The following is an 18,691-nucleotide window of genomic DNA, read 5'->3' as shown; positions in this document are numbered from 1 at the left end:
CTCTGCTTCCTCCAGTCGATTCTCGAGGTCTGTCTATCTGCTACTGGTTTTTGTTATCTCCTCCCTAAACTCTTGTATTTCCCTTTGGTATATGGACTTTATCTACTCTATCATTTCATCCTTTTTCTGTATTGTTTCCCTCATATCTTGTATGACGCCAAGCAACATTCTGAAAATCTCTTTCTGTAGCAGCTCAATGTCTGCTTTTTCTATGCATGCCCTTATGTTCAGGACATCCTCTGCCATTGCCTTTTGTTTCTCCTATTTTTTAGTTGAGGTCGTTGGGGCTGATGGCCTTTTGAACTGCATTGTTTGAGAGGAGCCAGGTGCCATTTTCCAGGGAGTCATAGAGCACTGGCTCTCTCTGGGAGACTTGTAGCAATGCTTTTTCGAACTGCCTACAGCTAATTTCACTATGGAATTAATTTACTACTTTTATCTTCCTGTGGCTTCCCTCTTAGGGGAGTGCCCCAGAAGGCTGTTGGGTTGCCTGCTTTGTTTTTGTGGATGTTGGGAAGAGGTTCCTGCAGCAGTTTGGAAAGTTGAAAAGTGTTGGCTGAGCTGCATTAGGCCTTTTGAGGCACTAAGATAGGTGGGAGGAAGTTCCCTCAGTCATGTGGGACAACAGAGGAAAAATAAGAGCTCCCCCAAGCACACAGGCAGGAATTCTCCAGTAAGAAGTTGGCAGAGTATGCCCTGGTGGAGGTCAGCAGGACTTTCCCGTGCCTCGGGCTAGCTGCACAGAGTGAAGCTCACCTAGATGGGTGTGGGGCAGGAGTAAATGCCCTAGGCTAAGGAGAGTGGTCTGGAGGTCAGCAGTGGAGTGTGAGAGAACAGGAAAGAGACAAATAGGAGGGGGGAAAATACAAAGTAAGCCCACCGAGACTGTGGGGGGATAGAGAGGAGAGGGAAACAAAAGTAAGAATGTAGCTGAGCCCAAATCTCTGCCAATGGAGCTGCAAGGGTTTAGTTCCTGCCCTGAGGCGGCGCAGCGGCAAGCTGTCACTGTGTTGAGAAAAAGCCCTCCCCCTCCCACCCCCTCTGCAGCCAGCTGAGACTGTGGGAGGATAGAGAGAAGAGAGGGAAACAAAAGTAACAATGTAGCTGAGCCCTGATCCCTGCCCGTGGGGCTGCAAGGGTTTAGTCCCTGCCCCATGGCAGGCTGAGGCAAACTGTGGCTGTGTTGAGATTAAGCCCCCGAGCAGGCTCCAAATGGTCCTGGCTCCGGCCGAGACAGTGGAGGAGCTAAGATCAAGCCCTAGCCGCCCTCCGCTGTGGCAAGCCCAAAGCTCCCAGTCCCTCAAAACCTTGTGGGTCTGTGCCTACTTATCTTTATGATGCTCCTTCTGCGATCCAGCAGTGTTGACTTTCCCTCTAAGCAATTCTCCTGGGCGGATTTCTGCAGAGTCCCTCTGGTATGTGTTACTCAGTCGCCATCTTCCCGGAAGTCTCAATATTATTTTCAAATTGCTCATCAAAACCATTGTGCCCAACGTCCGATGTCCCCTTCACCCACTTTTCTGTTGTCTGTCAGACAGTGTGAGATATGACAAAATAATAATTTATAAATTAGCAAGGGCTCATGAGGGATTGGGGAGTGGGGAGGGAGAGGGGGAAAATGAGGGGCTGATGCCAGGGGCTTACGTGGAGAGCAAGTGTTTTGAGAATGATAAGGACAAGGAATATACAAATGTGCTTTATACAATCGATGTATGTATGTATTGTGATAAGAGTTGTATGAGCCCCCAATAAAATGATTAAAGAAAACAAAACACAAACACACAAAAAATCCATTGTGCCAGTTAAAACTACTTTCAGAGAAATTTGTCAATTTTAACATTGGACATTATTGTTATATAATTTTTTTGTTACTCTCATAGTTGTAAAATAGTGCTGCCTTCTTTTTTATCCCTTGTGTTTTATTTCTGAGGTTCAATATTGCTCTTTGTGTCTGTTTACAATCCTCTTGTGAGACCCACAGGCTCATGTTCTTTACCATTCTATTATTTTATTTTATTTTACTTAAGATTGTAGAGGACATTTATGGAAGGCAGACTCCATTATGTTATTAAGTGTTAAGTGAAGGCACTGTGCTAGCACTGGTGAGAAAAAAAAATGCAAGCTGAGTGAGATCATTTGCCTGCCTTCTGAATGAGCTTACAGCCAAGTAGGAGAGAGAGGGCATTTACTGTAATGCATTAAGGTGATTAATTTGTTTGTTTAATTGTGACACAAGTAATGTGGAAGAACAGAGTTAGGATCAACGATTCCTGACTTAGAGCATATTGAAGAAGACTTCAAAGCAGTGATGTCTTCTCAGCCAGAAGGCTTGGAGCTGTGGTTGCAGCAAAGATCAAAGTCAATCAGCATAGTGCAACTCACAAAGACAATGTTCTGTCTTCCCCACAGCCTTGTTCCATATTCCCCACAGCCCTGTTCTATATTGTCCACATCCTTGTGAGTAGTGAGCAGTGAGTGTAAGAGAGAGTGACTGGGGTCTGACAGGTGTTGGAGCAGCATCTAAAATGCAACTATTGGTCTCACTTTGTTCATAGCAAAGCTGAGCGAAGAACATTGAAGACATCCTGTGTGTGTTATGCTGGGTATTTAGAAAGGCAAAACCAAGATAGATAGAAAGATAGATAGATAGATAGATAGATAGATAGATAGATAGACAGAAATTTATATCAAGGAAATGGCTCATACCATTGTAGAAGTAGGCAAGTTATATCTGAATCCACACATGCTGTTGGCTGCAGAGGTGGATGAATCCAAGGCTAGCAGGGCAAGCTTATGACTAGCGAGACAAATGGAACCAAGGTGGACAGGTCAGATGGCAGACTAGCACTGATGGCTCTTGGGATTGGCAGGCAATATGGCAGGCCCTTGGTTCAAGCCTAAAAGAACTAGAGATCAGTGAGTTAAATGGAGGATCCAGACCCAGACAAAATGCAAGCCAGCTTTTCCATAGTGTCCTCATATAGGAAGCAAGCCATGGATCATTCAAAACTTTTGCCTATAGAATCTTTCACTATTACAACTGGAGGCTTGAAATTTTTTTTTTAATTCTTTCAGTTTAAGATGTGCTGAGTGTGTTCTTCCTTTTGGTTTTCTGTTGCTGGGTCTTTGCACATTTTATTATAGTCTTTTACTTTGTCTTATAGAACTGCCCTTCGAAATTTTCTGTTCTGCTCTGCTCTTTGACGTCACCATTTCTTCCATTTGCCTTATCTCCTCTACGACGAAGAGCAAGTTTCAGTCTCTTCTGACCTCCTTTGATGTTTTCTTCCCACTGACTTCTAATAACCTTTTGTTCTCTTCATGTATGGCATTCTCAATGTCATCCTATGGCTTAGAAGATCTTCTGTCAGTATCAAATCTGTTCTTGAAATTTGGGGGGTCTATACCCAAGGTCTTATTTTGGTAGACTTGTTTCAATTCTCTTCGGTTTTAACTTGAACTTATACATGAGCAATTGATGGCCTGTTCCCCAACCAGCTCCTGGTTTTAGCTGCTGGCATTGAGCTTCTCCATTGTCTCTTACCACACATGCAGTCAATTTGATTTCTATGTATTCCTTCTGAAGAAGCCTGTGTGCCTTTTGTGTTGTTAAAAAGGCATTTGCTATAAACTAGCTACTGGAACAAGTCATCAGTCTGGAAAAATTCTGTCGTGAGGTCTCCAGCTTTGTTTCTATCACCAAGAACATGGTTTTCAACTGCCATTCCATCCTCTTTCTTACTCGTTCACCCCAATCTCCAATAATTACAAATGCATCTTTATTACAGGCTTGATCAATTTCAAACTGAAGATGTTGGTAGAATTCTTCAATTTTACATCACTAGCCTTAGTGGTTGGTGCATACATTTGAATAATAGTTGTATTGATTGGATTTCCTTGTGTGGGGATAGACATTATCCTATTACAGACAGCATTGCACTTCAAGACATTTTGAAATGTCCTTTTTGACAATGAATGTGATGCCATTCCTCTTGATTGTGTCACTCCTGGCCTAGTAGACCACATTACATGATGATTAAAAATAGCCAATAACACTCCATGTCAGCTCACTGAAACCTTGAATGTCGATCTTTATGTGTTCCATTTAATTTTAACCGCGTTAAAATTTCCTAGAGTCATACTTTATACATTCCAAATTCCAATGATTGATCGGTGTTTGCAGCTGTTTCTTCTCACTTTGAGTCATGCCCCGTCAGCAAATGGAAGGTCTCAAAGGCAAATGCTTTACTCCCTCTGTGCCTTTATGATCGACTCTACTTTGAGAAGGCAGCTCTTCCTCAATCATCTTTTGTGCCTTCTGAGCTGATGAGCTCATCTTCTGGCACTCTCTCTGAGGATGTTCTGCCTCTGTTCATCAGGTTTTCGGTAACTGACAATGTTTCAATGCTACCCGTGGCAGTTTCCGTGGCTAATGCCTCTGCAGGGGACAGCCTATTCCTTCTTCATAGTCTGTTCTTAGGCTGGAAGCTCCACTGAAACTTGTTCCCTTTGGTTGACCCTCTGTTTGTTTGTTTGTTTGCTTGTTTGTTTTAAATACCAGTGACATAGTCTTCAGCATGACACCATCACACAGCCACCACAGTATGACAAACTGACAGGCAAGTGTAGAGCAAAACATTAGAGGGATGTAGAAGGGGAGTGACCACACACTGTCGAATAATCAACCAATTGAAATAAAACCCCAAACTAAACCCACTCACATGGCGTCTATTCTGACTCACAGTCATCCTTTATACGATTTCTGGGTTGTAAATCTTTATGGGAGAAGACAGCCTCATTTTTCTCTCTCAGAGCAGCTGCTGAGTTCAAACCACTGACCTTGCAGTTATCAGCTGAATTTTTAACCACTGTGCCACTAGAACTCCTTCCCTGAACCTATGGTCTCCACTAAATATGGGCCCTATTGATAAGTATCCCTAGTTTTTAGTGGCTTACACATTGGGCTGCTATCTCCAGGTCAGCAGTTCAAAACCATCAGCTGCTCCTTAGAAGAAAGATGAGGCTTTCTACTCTTGTACAGTTACAGTCTCAGAAACCCACAGGAGGCAGTTCTATTATTCCCTATAGGTCATTATAAGTTGGAATCAACTGATTGACCGTGAATTTATTAATAAGAGAGACTGTGAACACGATTGTTGAATAAACAATAAGAGATAAAGAGTATTTAATGAAGTGTTTACAAGCAGATATTTCAACCAGAATTTACCAGTATTGATGTATTTTTTACTAATTAAGATATTAACTGGACCCACTTTTAATGAGCTTTTTAAAAATTGCCTGGTGTGCACGATTTTATTTTTTCCCATTTTCATTTTTGTTTTTTCAAAGTTATTTTCATGGGTAATGTTCCATGTACATTTTGCACCAAAGATTTATTTCATTGACTATTTTATGTGCGTGTATTTGTTTTTAAATGATATTTAAAGGTCTTGACATTATTAATACTCTTTTTATTAGTATTCTTTTGAAACCTTTAACTCACTTTGTTGGGTCTGATTTTGTGGGTCAAGAATCTAGTTTTGCTTTCTATTGAAATTTTTTTTAAAAACCCTTTCCGTTGTGAGTTGGGAGAAAAAATTACAGAGCAGATCAGTTTTTTCACTCATTCATAAATAATTTGTTTCATCTTACTGCTTACAATCCCCACAATGCAACACTGCTTATCTTACTTCCTCCTTGTGCGTCCTCCTTCTTTCCTAACCCAAATGAACATTGTCCTTGGTTAAATGCTACTCGTTTAATCTTAAATAGTTAATTACCTACGGTGTGCCTACCTGGAAAGTGCTCTCCTCTGTCCTGTAGGGCCGCCACGAATCAGCATGGACTCAGAGGTAGTGAGTGAGTGTCAACATGTTGGGAAAAGCCAATCTGTTGTTTTCAGCACCAACATTTGAGGGAAACGTGGGCTTCTGAAACTCATGAGAACTGAAAAGCCTTTTAGTTTTTCCGGCTTAAGTTCCCCCTTTCTCTTTTCTTTAACAGATGAGGAAAAAGAAAATAATAGAGCATCCAAGCCCCACTCCACTCCTGCTACTTTGCAATGGTAAGTGTCCCTTGGTAGAAAGTCCTTCCTTCGTGGTTTGCTCCCATGACCAGATGTTGCTACCTAGAGGATGTCGCTAGAATCTGGACAGTGTCACAGCAGCGGCTCTAAGACAGACCTCAAATCTGTCTTGAAAGAAGTACAGCCAGGTATTCTTTAGAAGCAAGGATGGCAAGACTCCATCTGTTCTCAGGAGGGATAGTTCCTGGAAAAGGAACATTGTGCTGGGAGAAATAGAGGGCCAGTGAAAAGGAAGAAGACCCTCAAGGAGATGGATTGATACACGGTTGCAACAGGGGCTGACGAAGGCGTGGGCAGCGTTTCATTTGATGTTCATGGGGTCACTATCAAACGAAATTGACTCATTGACACCTACCATGATAACTTGACATTTGATGACCACCCGAAGGCTATTTAATTTGTAGGACTCTGGAAACGGCTTCACCCAGATCTTGCCTGGAGATTTGAATGTTCACTTTAAAGCTCCCTAATGTCGCAGCGTTTAAAGCATGCATCTCCTAACTGAAAGTGGTTGTTGAGCCACCAGCCACTCTGGAAGAAAGATGCAACTGTCTGTTTGGGTAAAGATTCACCGCCTTGGAAGCACTATCAGACGATGGCACTCTGTCCTCCTATAGGATCTCTAGGAGTAGGAATCAACTCGGCAGCAGTGGATTTCCTGGCTATTTTGTACTCTGGGCAGATTTTTCCATTATAAAAGCGCTGGCCACGACTGGGTTTCAGATGAATGTTATTAATTGATTTTAATAAAATCTATTATTACAATTAATCATGTAGCAGATCATAGCAACAAAGGAAGCTTCACCCCTACCAATGAGCTTGTGATGAATTCATGATGAATTGTAACAATACCACAATTCTTAACATGAAGAAAATTAATAGGCATTATCTGTTAGAGTGGCTTGCTTTTGAATACGTGGAATTCCTGAATGGGCTTAACATTTCATGCCACTCTTTAAGTGGCTGCACTCATATCTAATCTTCATAGCCAATGTCTCCTCTAAGAGTTTTACTTGGAATTCATGGCATTGCTTTGAACCCTGGGAACTCCATATGCCTGGAGTCCTGACCTCAAAGGGTTTTGCCAATCAAAAGCTCGGCGCTACTTGGAGGGCCGGCCCAGCAAGTTAAGGAACAAGGGGAGGGGACAGAGGCAGGAGAGAAGAGGGCAATTAAAATCTGTTACATGCCAGCTACCCTGATAGGCACTTTGTCTGCTAGCTTCATTCCACCATCACCACCCTTCTAGGATGTGGGTCTTGCTGGGTCCATTTTACAGATGAGGACAATAAGGGTTAGGCAAGTGACCATGTGCCCAAACAGCCACACAATCATTAAGGGGCAGAGGCAAGCAGCAGAATGGGTCTCTTGAACTGCAATGGGCAAGCGTTGGGAGAAAGGAAGACACACAACCAGGAAGGATGGTGGAGAAGAGGAGGCAGATGGGCTTTAGTGGGCAAATGATAGGAGGGTCTCACATCTAAATTATACTCAGCTGAGAGAAAAAGGTGAGAAAGCACTCAGGAACGTAGCTCAATCTTGTCTCCTAAGAGGCTGGACGGTCAGCTTGTTTGGCTGCAAGGACAATGCCAGCTGTCTTCAAGGGCTCTACGTCCAGCCTTTTGGCATGGCTCCACCATCTTGCCCTTCCATCGCGTCTCATTGCAGGTGGTGCTCCACTTTATTGCAAGTTCTCCTCTACTTCCCAGATCAAATCTCCTCCTTGGCCTTTTCCTAAAAAAATGTCTGACTGAGTAAAATCCTCTAATGCCGAGACATTTAATAGCATGTCAGCATGAAAGGTGGAAGTTTCCAGAAACACAAGGAATTGACATTCTCTCTTTAAGATTCTGAACAGGTCCTGTGTTTCAGAATGAAAAGAAAGACCAACTTGAAGTGAACTATAAAACATCTACTGTATGTTCTGTTTGATGTAGCCTTGGTGGCATGGAGGTTAAGCATTCAGTAGCCAACTGAAGGGTGGCCAGTTCAAACCCATCCTCTGTTCCGTGGGAGAAAGATGTGACAGTCTGGCCCGCAGGACTTTCCAGCCTCGGGAGGAGCCCCCTGGGGCAGTTCCTCACTGTCCTCTGAGTTGCTCTGAGTTGGAATGGACTCCGTGGCAATAGGTTATATTTTTGCTTTTGCTTTCATGTCTACTTTTCTGTGATCACATCTTCCCGGCAACTACAGCCAGACTGTCGTTAGCAGTCTCTTGAGCCAGAGGGTCAGGACCCAATTCCTAGTCCGGCTGGGTCATCAGGGGCAAGCCCTTTGCCTCTCTGTGCCTCAGTCCCCTGGCCTGTAAGTGAGACGGGCAGCAGGAAAGGAGAGGGTCAGCTAAAGAGAGGAAGGCTATTGATGAGAGGGCTGGATCCGTGGCTGCCACGATGCGTTCAGACGTGAGAGCGGTCGTGAGGCGGACCCAGGCCCAGGCGCTGTTTCCTCCTCTTGTACATCGGGTGGACGCACAGCAATTGAACAACAACAACCACATGAACGAACTTACAGGCAATCAGGAAGGGGAAATGAGTGAACACGAATGGAGTGTGAGAGCAGTGCCCAGTGTCCGTGTGTCCGTGTGTGCGCGCGCGGGCACTGAGTAACTCGCAACGATTGTCAGACCTGAGACCTGCCTGGAGGTTCCTATCTCCTTCCTGACGTGTGCACAGTGCACTCTCCTCTTGCTACACCCCCTGCGGTGCCCGGTGTCTGCATTTCTAAGCAGAGGGCTGCAGCGGTGTAGCTAGCCCGGCAGAAACTTCATCCTCCGGTTACAAGGTCAGGCGGAGGATTAGGAGGCGTGCTCAAGGGGATGTACTTTCAACCACGAGGCAGACTTGAAAATGGGTACATTGTAGTTTTACCGTTCCCCAAAGGCGCTGGGCTGTCCAGAGAACACCGACTTGTCCTCCGCTTTGCCTGTGGAATGTTTTTTAAGGTAGAATTTCAGTCATTAACTAATTGACTCTACTGACCACGCACTATGTGCCAGGCCCTGTTCTGGGCTCTAAGGGAGCCCTGGTGACACTGTCGGGCAAATGGTGGACCACTAACGGCCAGGTCAGTGGTTCAAACTGACCGGCCACTTCCTGGGAGAAAGAGGAGGCTGTCTGTTCCCTTAAAGGTGTGCCAGCCTCGGAAAACCTCTGGGTTGCAGTGAGGTGGAATCGACTTGATGGCAGTGGGTTAGGTTTGGTTTGGCACAAGGAATATCGAGATGAGAGAAAGACATAGATGATGATGTTTCAGACAAGAGTGATGAATAGTAAGCGAGCTGCGTCATGCACAGTGCTAAGGGCCAAGCAGAGGATTAAAGCTGGCTAACACAGAGGCTTTTTTTGAGATTGAGTGGCGGTGGGGGAAAGCCTCTGGGGGGGGTGGTGGCACTTCAGAGGTGAGCTGTCTGAGAAGCAGGTCCTCGGATGGCACCCCAGAGGGTCCCTGAATCCAGGCAACGGGCTCAGGCCTTGGTGTAGTGGTTACGCATTGGGGTGCTAATTGCAAGGTCAGCGGTTCCAAACCACCAGCCGCTCCACAGGAGCCAGATGGGGTTGTCTACCCCCGGAAAGAGTTCAAGTCTAGGAAAGCCTTAGGGGCCTCTCTTCTCTGTCCTACAAGGTCGCCACGAGCCGGCATCGATGGCAGTGAAGCTGGTGTGGGGTTTTCTCTGCCAAGGACGGGGGGCATGACTTGGGCAAAGCAGTTCCTTTCTGCATGGGGTGGGCAGGGAAGAGCCGGCAGGTCCATCCCCAAACTCACATGCTTTAAAAGGAACCCTGAGAGGGTGAGGAGTGGGTTACATGTTGGGCTTCTAACCACAAGGTCGCTAATTCAAACCCATTGGATGTTCGTTGGGAGAAAGAGGAGGCTTTCTGCTCCCATGAAGATTGGTAGTCTTAGGAATCACAGGGGCAGTTCCACTCTGTCCTACAATGGTGCCGTGACTTGGATTTGACCGTGGCAGTGAATGAGTGAGGGAGGAGAGTTCTTTAAGTCATGATGGAGGATGTGTGACTTACACAAACAAACAAACCAAAGGCCCAAGCTCACTGCCTCTGAGTCCATGTGGGCTCATAGCGACCATATAGGAAATGCCTGGGTGCATTTCTGAGACAGCCATGCTTTCTATTAATAGTTTTATGGGAGCATAATTGATATAGCATATAATTTAATAGTTTGATCATTTGAAGAACACTTGTGCAGTCATCACCACCATTAAATTTAGAGCATTTTCTTCTTTTTGGTAGCCATCGTTGTTAGAGACCCACTCCCACCTCCAGACATCCCCATCCATGTCCCTAGGGAATTATTAGTCCAATGACTGCCTCTATATATTTACCCACCCTGGATTTTGTATACAGAAAATCATACAAAACACAAACAAGCAACAAGCCAAAACAAACAATAACAACAAAACAGAGGAAAACCTCAATAGAAAAGTATTAAAAATGGCAGCAACTTTAACATGGGTCAAAAGGGAGATCAAATGATAAGGTGTTACATGTTAACTATCGGCTTTTGCTACAATCGACTTTACAGTGCTCTCTGTCTGAGAGCAAGGCTACTCACATCCCTGGACTAGGATCAGAGGGCGTTCACAAGAGGCTTAATCTATGTGGGGACCTTGCACATGGACTTGGGATTTCCACTGACATCTGCAGCCTTCTGCAAATCGGTGCTCAGAATTTGAGCTCTGATACCCTTCCCTCCTTCAGATTTGGATTTTGTTATTTACAATCCTTGGATCACACAGGTTGGTGTGCTTCTTCCATGTGGACTTAATCGACACCTCTCTTAGGTTGCTGCTGGTTTCAAGAGGAGCCTTTAGGAGCCTAGGTGCTATTCTTCCTGACCGTTGGGTTCCATCTGAGCTCTTCAGCCCACTTTGCTATACCACCCCTGTCTTCAGCGATCTCTTCAGGTGGGCCTGTAGAGCTGTGTTGCAGGAAGTGATTGTTGAGATGGTAACTCTTTACAGCCCAGGAGTGACTGGTGGTTTCAAACTACCGACCTTGTGGTTAGCAACCCAGCCCATAACCCCTATGCCACGCTCCCATGTAAAGGGTCCTTGAGAGTAGACTTGTTATTACTACGGCTTCAGTGTAAACATGCTCTGACTTGCAAAGGAACGAGATGAGCCCTGCCTTTCACAATGAAGAGTAATGCGATTCACAGGGGGTTTCTCCGTTGCCAGGGAGCTCAAAGCCAGACTTGATCTTGAATACTTGTTCAGTCTCCCTTTGCCCGGGTTGAACTTTCTTCTTTTTATTTGGGTAACCTTTTAGAGAAAGCTAGGTGTACGTCAATTCAACGAGTACATATGCACCGTGTTCTTTCCACCCATAATGAATTTCTTTTAATAAAAAAGGAACATATTATACAGAAGGCTAACGTGTATCCCTCATCAAGGTTTCCTGCCCCTTCCTCAGAAGCAACCCCGTATCTGGCCCTTTCTGTGCACATACACTTCCAGATGGATAGACGTAGTCATACGGCCATCTAGAGTATGTCGGCAGGTAAACGGGACCCTGGTTAAGCACTCTCCTGTTAACTGAAAGGCAGTGGTTCAAACCCACCTGCTGCTCTGCAGGAGAAAGGTGTGGCAGCCTGCCTCTGTCAAGATTGACGGCTTTGGAAATCCCCCGGGACCAGTTACACTCTGCACTTTAGGGTTGCTTTCAGTCAAAATCGACATGACAGCAATGGCTTATGGGCTTCAAAAAGTTTGTGGAAAAGCTGAATGAAAAATGTTCACAAACTCTTTGAGGCCTCTTAGTGTAGAGATATAATATACATTAGGGTAGAGATATAATATACATTAGTGTATAGATATAATATACATGAAGAGCCCCTAGATAGAGATTTCAATTGTTCCCAAGCACTGACATGCATGGGAAGAAGTTTCTAAACGCTATTTTTCTAAACTTAGTATTTTCTCCTTTATCAATAATACAAATGTACCATGCGATCCAGATGATTCCTGCCGTACAGTATTGATCCACAGCTCACTCTCTTCCTCAGCAAACTGTCCGGAAGCCACACCCACATGAGTGCAAAATGTATCAAATGGTTTGAACCCCTGCGCAGTCCTCCACTTAAGATACCAGAGGCACTTACTTGGCCTTTTCTTTCTGGGTGGGCATTTGGGCTGTGTCTGAACCTTGCTTTTGCCTTTCTACCAGGGCCCCTTGCCCACAGATGGGGGTGCTTCCCGGGTGGCTACTGAGAGGTGGAATCGTGGTACTCACACTGATGTGTTCTTGGAATGGCAGAATCGCCCACTCCAATGGCTTTGCCATTTTACACATTTACAAAAGAAAAGTTGTTTTTCAATTTGGAACCTAGTCACACAGCGTAGCCTCTCATGCTCTGAGACATGTGCTCTCATTGTCCCCTGCCCCCAGCGGCCAGTGCACAAGGCCCACGGGACGGTGGGTGGGCAGGCAAGGCCCAGGACCAGGTGCTGAGCTCATCTCCAAAGTGCTGGCCTCCATGGGGCTGAGCTCTCTGAGGCTGTCTGTGTTGGCTGATTGTTCTGAATCGGGTTAGGAGCCTCTCGTTCCTCCATCCTCCTCTTCTCATCACTAGCCCCCCTCCACACACCCCTGGAGACCATCCCCGCTCTAAGTACAAATAACACAGCCGGCCAAGAAGCCCAAAATAACTGGGGCCACGTGATCCAGAGGCAGCTCCCAGCAGAAAACAGGCAAATATTGTCCAATGCCTTCTGCCAAACACTTTCCAGCATCGGTGGTCACGAGGGTGCGTAAATCCCAACTTGCTGGGCATGGTGAGCACTGCTGGAATCCCGGCCACACAAAACCCTCTATTCACACAGAGACTCTCGACAGGGAAAGCAGCCGGCTCCATCATCCTGGCCTCCTTGCAGCCAGCCCAGGCATCCCTCCAGGTCCCCTCCCCCCTCCCCAGACCCCTCCCTTCTTCCCTGTGCTCCTGTGAGCCGCTGCAGTGGAGAGGTTTCCTTCCCAGCTCTTTCCTCCCCCAAGGACCCCCAAGACTACACAAACAAAAAATATCAACCCATCACCATCCTGTCGATTCTGACTTCTAGCGCCCCTACAGAAGGTTTCACCATGCTTGGTAAAGTAGGGGGGCAATGAAACAGAGGACAGTCCTTGCCAAGAGGGATTGACACAGTGGCTGCGGCCGTGGGCTCAGACATCAGATCCTCTGTGACGATGGCTCAGGACCCACCTGTGTCTGTTCTGACATCGGGTCGCTATGAGTCGGCATCAGCTTGATAGCACCTAACACCATGTAAAGTTTCCGACCCATAGTTGTGTTGGCACTCCTTGTTGCAGCCACGGTGCCAATCCATCATGTCAAGGGTCTTCTGTTTCACTGCAAGTTGGATCCAACTCAATAGCCCCTAACAGCAGTTAACATACAAGATTCCTACGGCTGAAAATCTGTAAGTCTTTCACTCACTCACTTCCTGCCATCTCGTTAAAGCAGACGCATAGCAACCCTTTAGGGCAGAGTACAACTGCCCCTGTGAGTTTCCAAGACTACAATTCTCTCTGGGAGCAGAACGCCTCATCGTTCTCCCTTGGAGTGGCTGGTTGGTTCAAACAGCTGATCTTGTGGTTAGCAGCCCAGCTTGCAACGAGGGTTCTCCTCGCGTCTCCCAAAGAGAAAAAGTCAACATTGTCGTTTTCTTGAGGGATCGTCTTCATTCCTTCAAAAAGAAAGATAAAATGAAACAAGGGCTTAGGTAGATGATCTGTGTCCTCATTATTTTGTGTTGCATGATAGAAATACCACCATTGCGGGGCGTTGAAAACAGATATTGTGCCTTCATATTTCAGGAGGCTAGAAGTCTGAAGATAGAGTGAGGGCCCACGGAGAAGGCTTTCCCTCTGTCGGCTCTGGAGGAGGCCCTTGTCTCTCTGAGCTGCTCTCCTTCACAGCCTTCACGCAGTCAGCACGTGGCCTCACCACCTCTGCTTGCGTGTTTAATCACTTTTATATCGCAAAAGAGATGGCCTTTTAAAACACACCTGTGTTTAGTGAGTCCTGTCTCATTAACATAACAAAGACAAGCCATTCCCAAATAGGGTCGTAGCACAGGTTACAGGGTTTAGAATTCACAAACCTACACGTGGGGGGACAGAATTCAACGAAAACCAACCAGCTTTCCGTACTTTTAAGTTACTAAGAAGCAAAGTAAACATGATTCTCCTCTTCAAAATGTTCTTGGAGGCTCTGGGTTGAAAGTGGGGCGTGGCACCGTTCTAAAGGCGGGAAATGCAGTGACAAGATCTGGCAGTTCTTCAGTGAGCTTTTGGAAGCCCTCAACGTATGTTGTCATTTCACACGAGGTTCCAGCTTCTAGAAAAAACTCGTTGGCTCTGTGAGTTTCCGTTCCTGTTTCTGACTTGATTGTTTATTCTGTAGTGATGCAATGCAATGCGCCTTGATAATGCCGTGGGTTTGCCCTCAAGGCTTTAAAAAAAGGGTAGTTGAACAGTCTTCGCGCAGATAACCAAAGATTCCAGACACGCCCTGGGCACGCCCCTGGCTGCAGACGTGCAGTGAGAGCAATGAAACCACAGCGTGCGGCACGTGTGTTGTCCTTCGTTGCCATGAAGTCAATGCCGAGTCGTGGCAACGCCGAGGGGAAAGACCCCAGAGGATGTTCAAGGCTGTGATCTCCTGGGTGTGGATGTCCAGCCTTTCCTCGGGAGGTGCTTCTGGGTGGGTTTGAACTGTCAACCTTTCAGTTAGGAGTTCAGCGCTTAACCATTTACACCACCCACAGACTCGACAGATGGGCCGTGAAGCAGATTAAAGACAATCTGTGGGATCTAAATGTCGCAGAGAACGAGGTGCTAAGTACTTGAGCTAGGTTCATCTTCTTCTTCTTTTTTTAAAAAAGGATTTTGTGGTAGGACCAGGATATAAAATGGTTAAGCTGTTTGAAGGGGTGGGTTTTCAAGTTCACCCCTTGATACCTGCAGAGAGCACTCTCCCACCGCTGTACAAGGGGCGCGTGGGAAGATGTTCCCCGCAGACCTGGGCGCAGGGACGACTCCAGAGCAGGGAGTGGCTGGGACCGGAAGACAGAGCAAGATGGCCTGTGATGTTGTTAGGAGCCATCAAGTCCACTCAGCCCCACAGCGGCGCTACGCCCCACCGAGGGAAACACTGCCCCGCCAGCGCCATCCTCACATTGGTTTTGATGCTTGAGACCACCGTGGCAGCCACTGTGTCAGTCTCTCTCTTTGGGGGCCTTCCTCTCGTTCGCTGCCCGACCACTTGACCACGCATGATGTCCGTTTCCAGGGACTGGCCTCTCCTGACATGTCTGAAGTACGGAAGAGGAAAGCTTGCCTTCCTTGCCTCTACGGGGCACTCTGACTGTCCTTCTTCCAAGACGGATTTGTTTGTCCTTCCGGCAGTCTGTGGTGCTTTCAACGGTCCCCTCCAAGGCCTCCGCTCTTCTCCGGGCTTCCTTATTCAATGCCCAGCTTTCGCGTGCGTGCGTATGGGGCGATGGAAAATGCCACATATGGGGCGATGGAAAATGCCACATATGGGACAATGGAAAATGCCACGGCTTGGGTCAGGCACACCTTCGTCGTCGTCAAAGTAACACCCTTCTTTTCAACATTCTCATGAGGCCTGGGGCGGCAGCTTTGCCCAGATTTGCAGCAGCGTGGCCTGTGATGAGGCCTGGTTAACTGCTCTCCAAAGTGTGTCAACTGCCATCAGAGCTCTGGGTGGCCAGCCCCTCACCTGCGCCCCGCGGAACGTGCCCTTTGAGGTTCTGCTATTCTACACAGTATTTTCATCCAGTAAAATGGAGTTGATGAACCAAAATTGGAGCAGAGGGATTCTAAAGTCTGGCTGAGCCCAGACCCTTCTGGGATGCTCTTTGGTAGCTTGTAGGTCAAACAGGAGGATTATGGATTTGTTAGCTGTGTGTTCTGGATGAATCCCACCATGCCAACCACAGAAACCAACCCCTGCTTCCATCTATCGTTCAGCATTCAAAAGGGCTTGGGATGGCCAAAGGTACCAACATGTCCAACAAACGTTGACCTTGTGCCAGCCTTGTCCCCAGTCACTTCACCTCATTTGATCCCTGAGAAAACCCTGCAGAGCAAGGCACGGGTACCCTGTGTAAAGAGGTGGAAACCAAGGCCAGTCACTGAACAGCACAGAGGATCACAGGCCATTCTATCCAAGGAAAAGAAAACTCAGTGCTTCCCCAGAGAGCTCACCAAAGAGGCAGTGGGAACTCTGGGAGAAAGGCCTCTGACTGCATTGTCCACCCACCCAGCAGCAAACAATGGCCCTGACTGTGGCTGGTGCTGTTGTTTAAGAAATGGATCATTCTTGACCGTTGGTTGGGATTTGTTTTGCTTTGGTCTTTTATAGAATCAGCCTCAGGCCTAACCAAAGCCCCCACGAGCCAAACCCCACCCCTTTGAACTTAATTGACTGCTTGGTGGCTGTGTTAGTCCAGATGGACTAGAGAAACAAATTCATAGACACTCATCTATGCTTAATTAAGAGCTGTATATAAAAGAGCAATTGAGTATTGAGAAAACATCCCTGCCCAGTCCAGATCAAGTCCATAAGCCCGATATTAGCCCCTATGTCTTATACCAGTCTATAAAGTCCTCTTCAGACTCATGCAACACATACTCTGATGGCAAATACAGGAATATCACAGGCCAGTGGGTGGAAAGTCTTGTGGATCTGGTGGCAGTGGAAACACCTCAGGACTGGCATGGAGCTCCACGTGCCTCCTCTAGCTCCAGGGCTCTGGCTGCATCAATGTGTCTCCAAGTGGCTTGTTAACAGGAATGTGAAGCAGAGAGTGTCTCCCACCTCCAGGGAAGAAGACAGGAGTTCCCAGAATCCTCAGGAGAAGGCCATGCCCACACAGAAGCCTCATAGGCTATGACCTGATTGACAGGCTAGACTCCACCCCTTCACTCAAGTTGACAGGAAATCATGTAACTGCCACAGTGACATTCTCTCCTTAGTTCATTCTGGCAAATTGCTGATGAATTGAAAGTCAGGATAGGGATTCCGCCTCCCTGATTGACACTGAGTTCCGCAGTGCCTTGCATACCACACCAAAGCAAACCCACTGCCGTGTGGTCGATTCGGACTCATGGCGAACTCTACAGGACAGAGTAGACCTGCCCCATAGGGTTTCCAATGCTGTGCACTTTCACAGAAACAGATTGCCACTTTTTTCCCCTATGAGGAGCAGTTGGTAGGTTTGAACCACTAACCTTTAACTACTGCACCACCAGGGCCCTTTGTCACATAGTAGGTGTGCAACAAATGGATGCTGACTGATTGGCTTGGTGGACGTCAGTCCCCAGCACACAGGAAGAACTTCTAAAGTATCATACCCGGGTTTCTGCTCCAAGCCTGGCTTCTCCCGGCCAAATGACTGTGGGCAAGTCACTTTGCTGCCCTGCCCTTTCATTTCATGGGGATAAAATTACCCACCTTGTTGGAGGTAAACTCAAAAGACTCACTACCATCGAGTCAATGCCAACTCCTAGCGCCCCTATGGGCCAGTGCAGAACTGAGTTTCCAAGACTACAACCCTTTAAGGTAGTAGAAAGCCCTCTTTCTACTCCTGTGGCGTGTCTGGTGGTTTTGAACTGCTGACCTTTCGGTTATCAGCCCAATGTGTACCCACTACAAACATCCAGGTACAAAGCAGGTACTTGAAAATATAAGTGAAACCCAAGGGTGAGTCAAATAGTTTTGATACCCACTGATGAAACACACGTTATTCCTCTAGTTCCTGAATGCTTCTACCCCTGCCCCCCACCCCCCACTACCACGACTCAATTCTATCTTACTCAATTGTTTCCGGCTAGAACGGAGTACACAGACTGGTACAGATAAGCACTCTCAGCACATGGAATTTAGGACAGATAAGACCCTCTGGAACAGTAGTGGGAGTAGCAATATCATGAGGGTAGGGGGATGGTAGGGGTGGGGGAGGAGGGGGAAAAGGGAGGAACCCATCACAAGGTTGGATAGATAACCCCCCACCCCACGGGGATGAATAATAGAAAGGTGCGTGAAGGGAGACAACAGACAGTGTAAGACAAAATAACAATAATAATATATCATTGATAAAGGATTCATGAGGGTGGGAGGGGGTAAAAAAGAGGAACTGATACCAAGGACTGAAGTAGAAAGAAATTGTTTTAGAAATGTTGATGGCAACATGTGTGCTTAATACTACTGAATGATGGGTTCTTATAATATTTGTAAGAGCCTCCCAATAAAACGGTTAATTTTGAAAAAAGTTTTGCTACCAAAAAAATCACAGAAAGTGTTATGAAATGAAAATATCAAAATGTGTACGCACCTATCCTCCACCTGGGTCCGTACAGTTCTGAAGGCGGTGTCTCTGTCTGTGTAGGCCTTCCTTGAAGGGTCCTCCGCTCTTGCATTTGCACCACATCTAGGTGGAAGTCGGGGCATCCTCCAAGGACGCCAATCATGCCCCCTTTCCACGTCGTTTGTGTTGAGGAACAGGAGGAAATCAGAAGGGGCAAGATCAGGGCTGTGTGGTGGATGGGTAAGGTTTCCCAA

General features: G+C 46.6%; 1 protein-coding gene across 1 annotated transcript in view; it reads left to right on the top strand.

The window, feature by feature from the left end:
* RFX4 (regulatory factor X4) overlaps positions 1-18,691 on the top strand; it is a 204,625-nt gene that overhangs the window by 66,622 nt on the left and 119,312 nt on the right. The window contains exon 3 of the mRNA XM_004700730.2: positions 6,004-6,064. Within this exon, the coding sequence (XP_004700787.2) occupies positions 6,004-6,064 (61 nt within the window). The remainder of the gene's footprint in view (positions 1-6,003; positions 6,065-18,691) is intronic.

The sequence above is a fragment of the Echinops telfairi genome, unplaced genomic scaffold (assembly GCF_000313985.2).
Source record: "Echinops telfairi isolate 266 unplaced genomic scaffold, ASM31398v2 ScPeMD7_2;HRSCAF=8, whole genome shotgun sequence".
In the NCBI taxonomy this organism is placed as follows: domain Eukaryota; kingdom Metazoa; phylum Chordata; class Mammalia; order Afrosoricida; family Tenrecidae; genus Echinops; species Echinops telfairi.
Note: the sequence above shows the minus strand (reverse complement) of the source record. Positions and strands in the feature narration are given on the sequence as shown.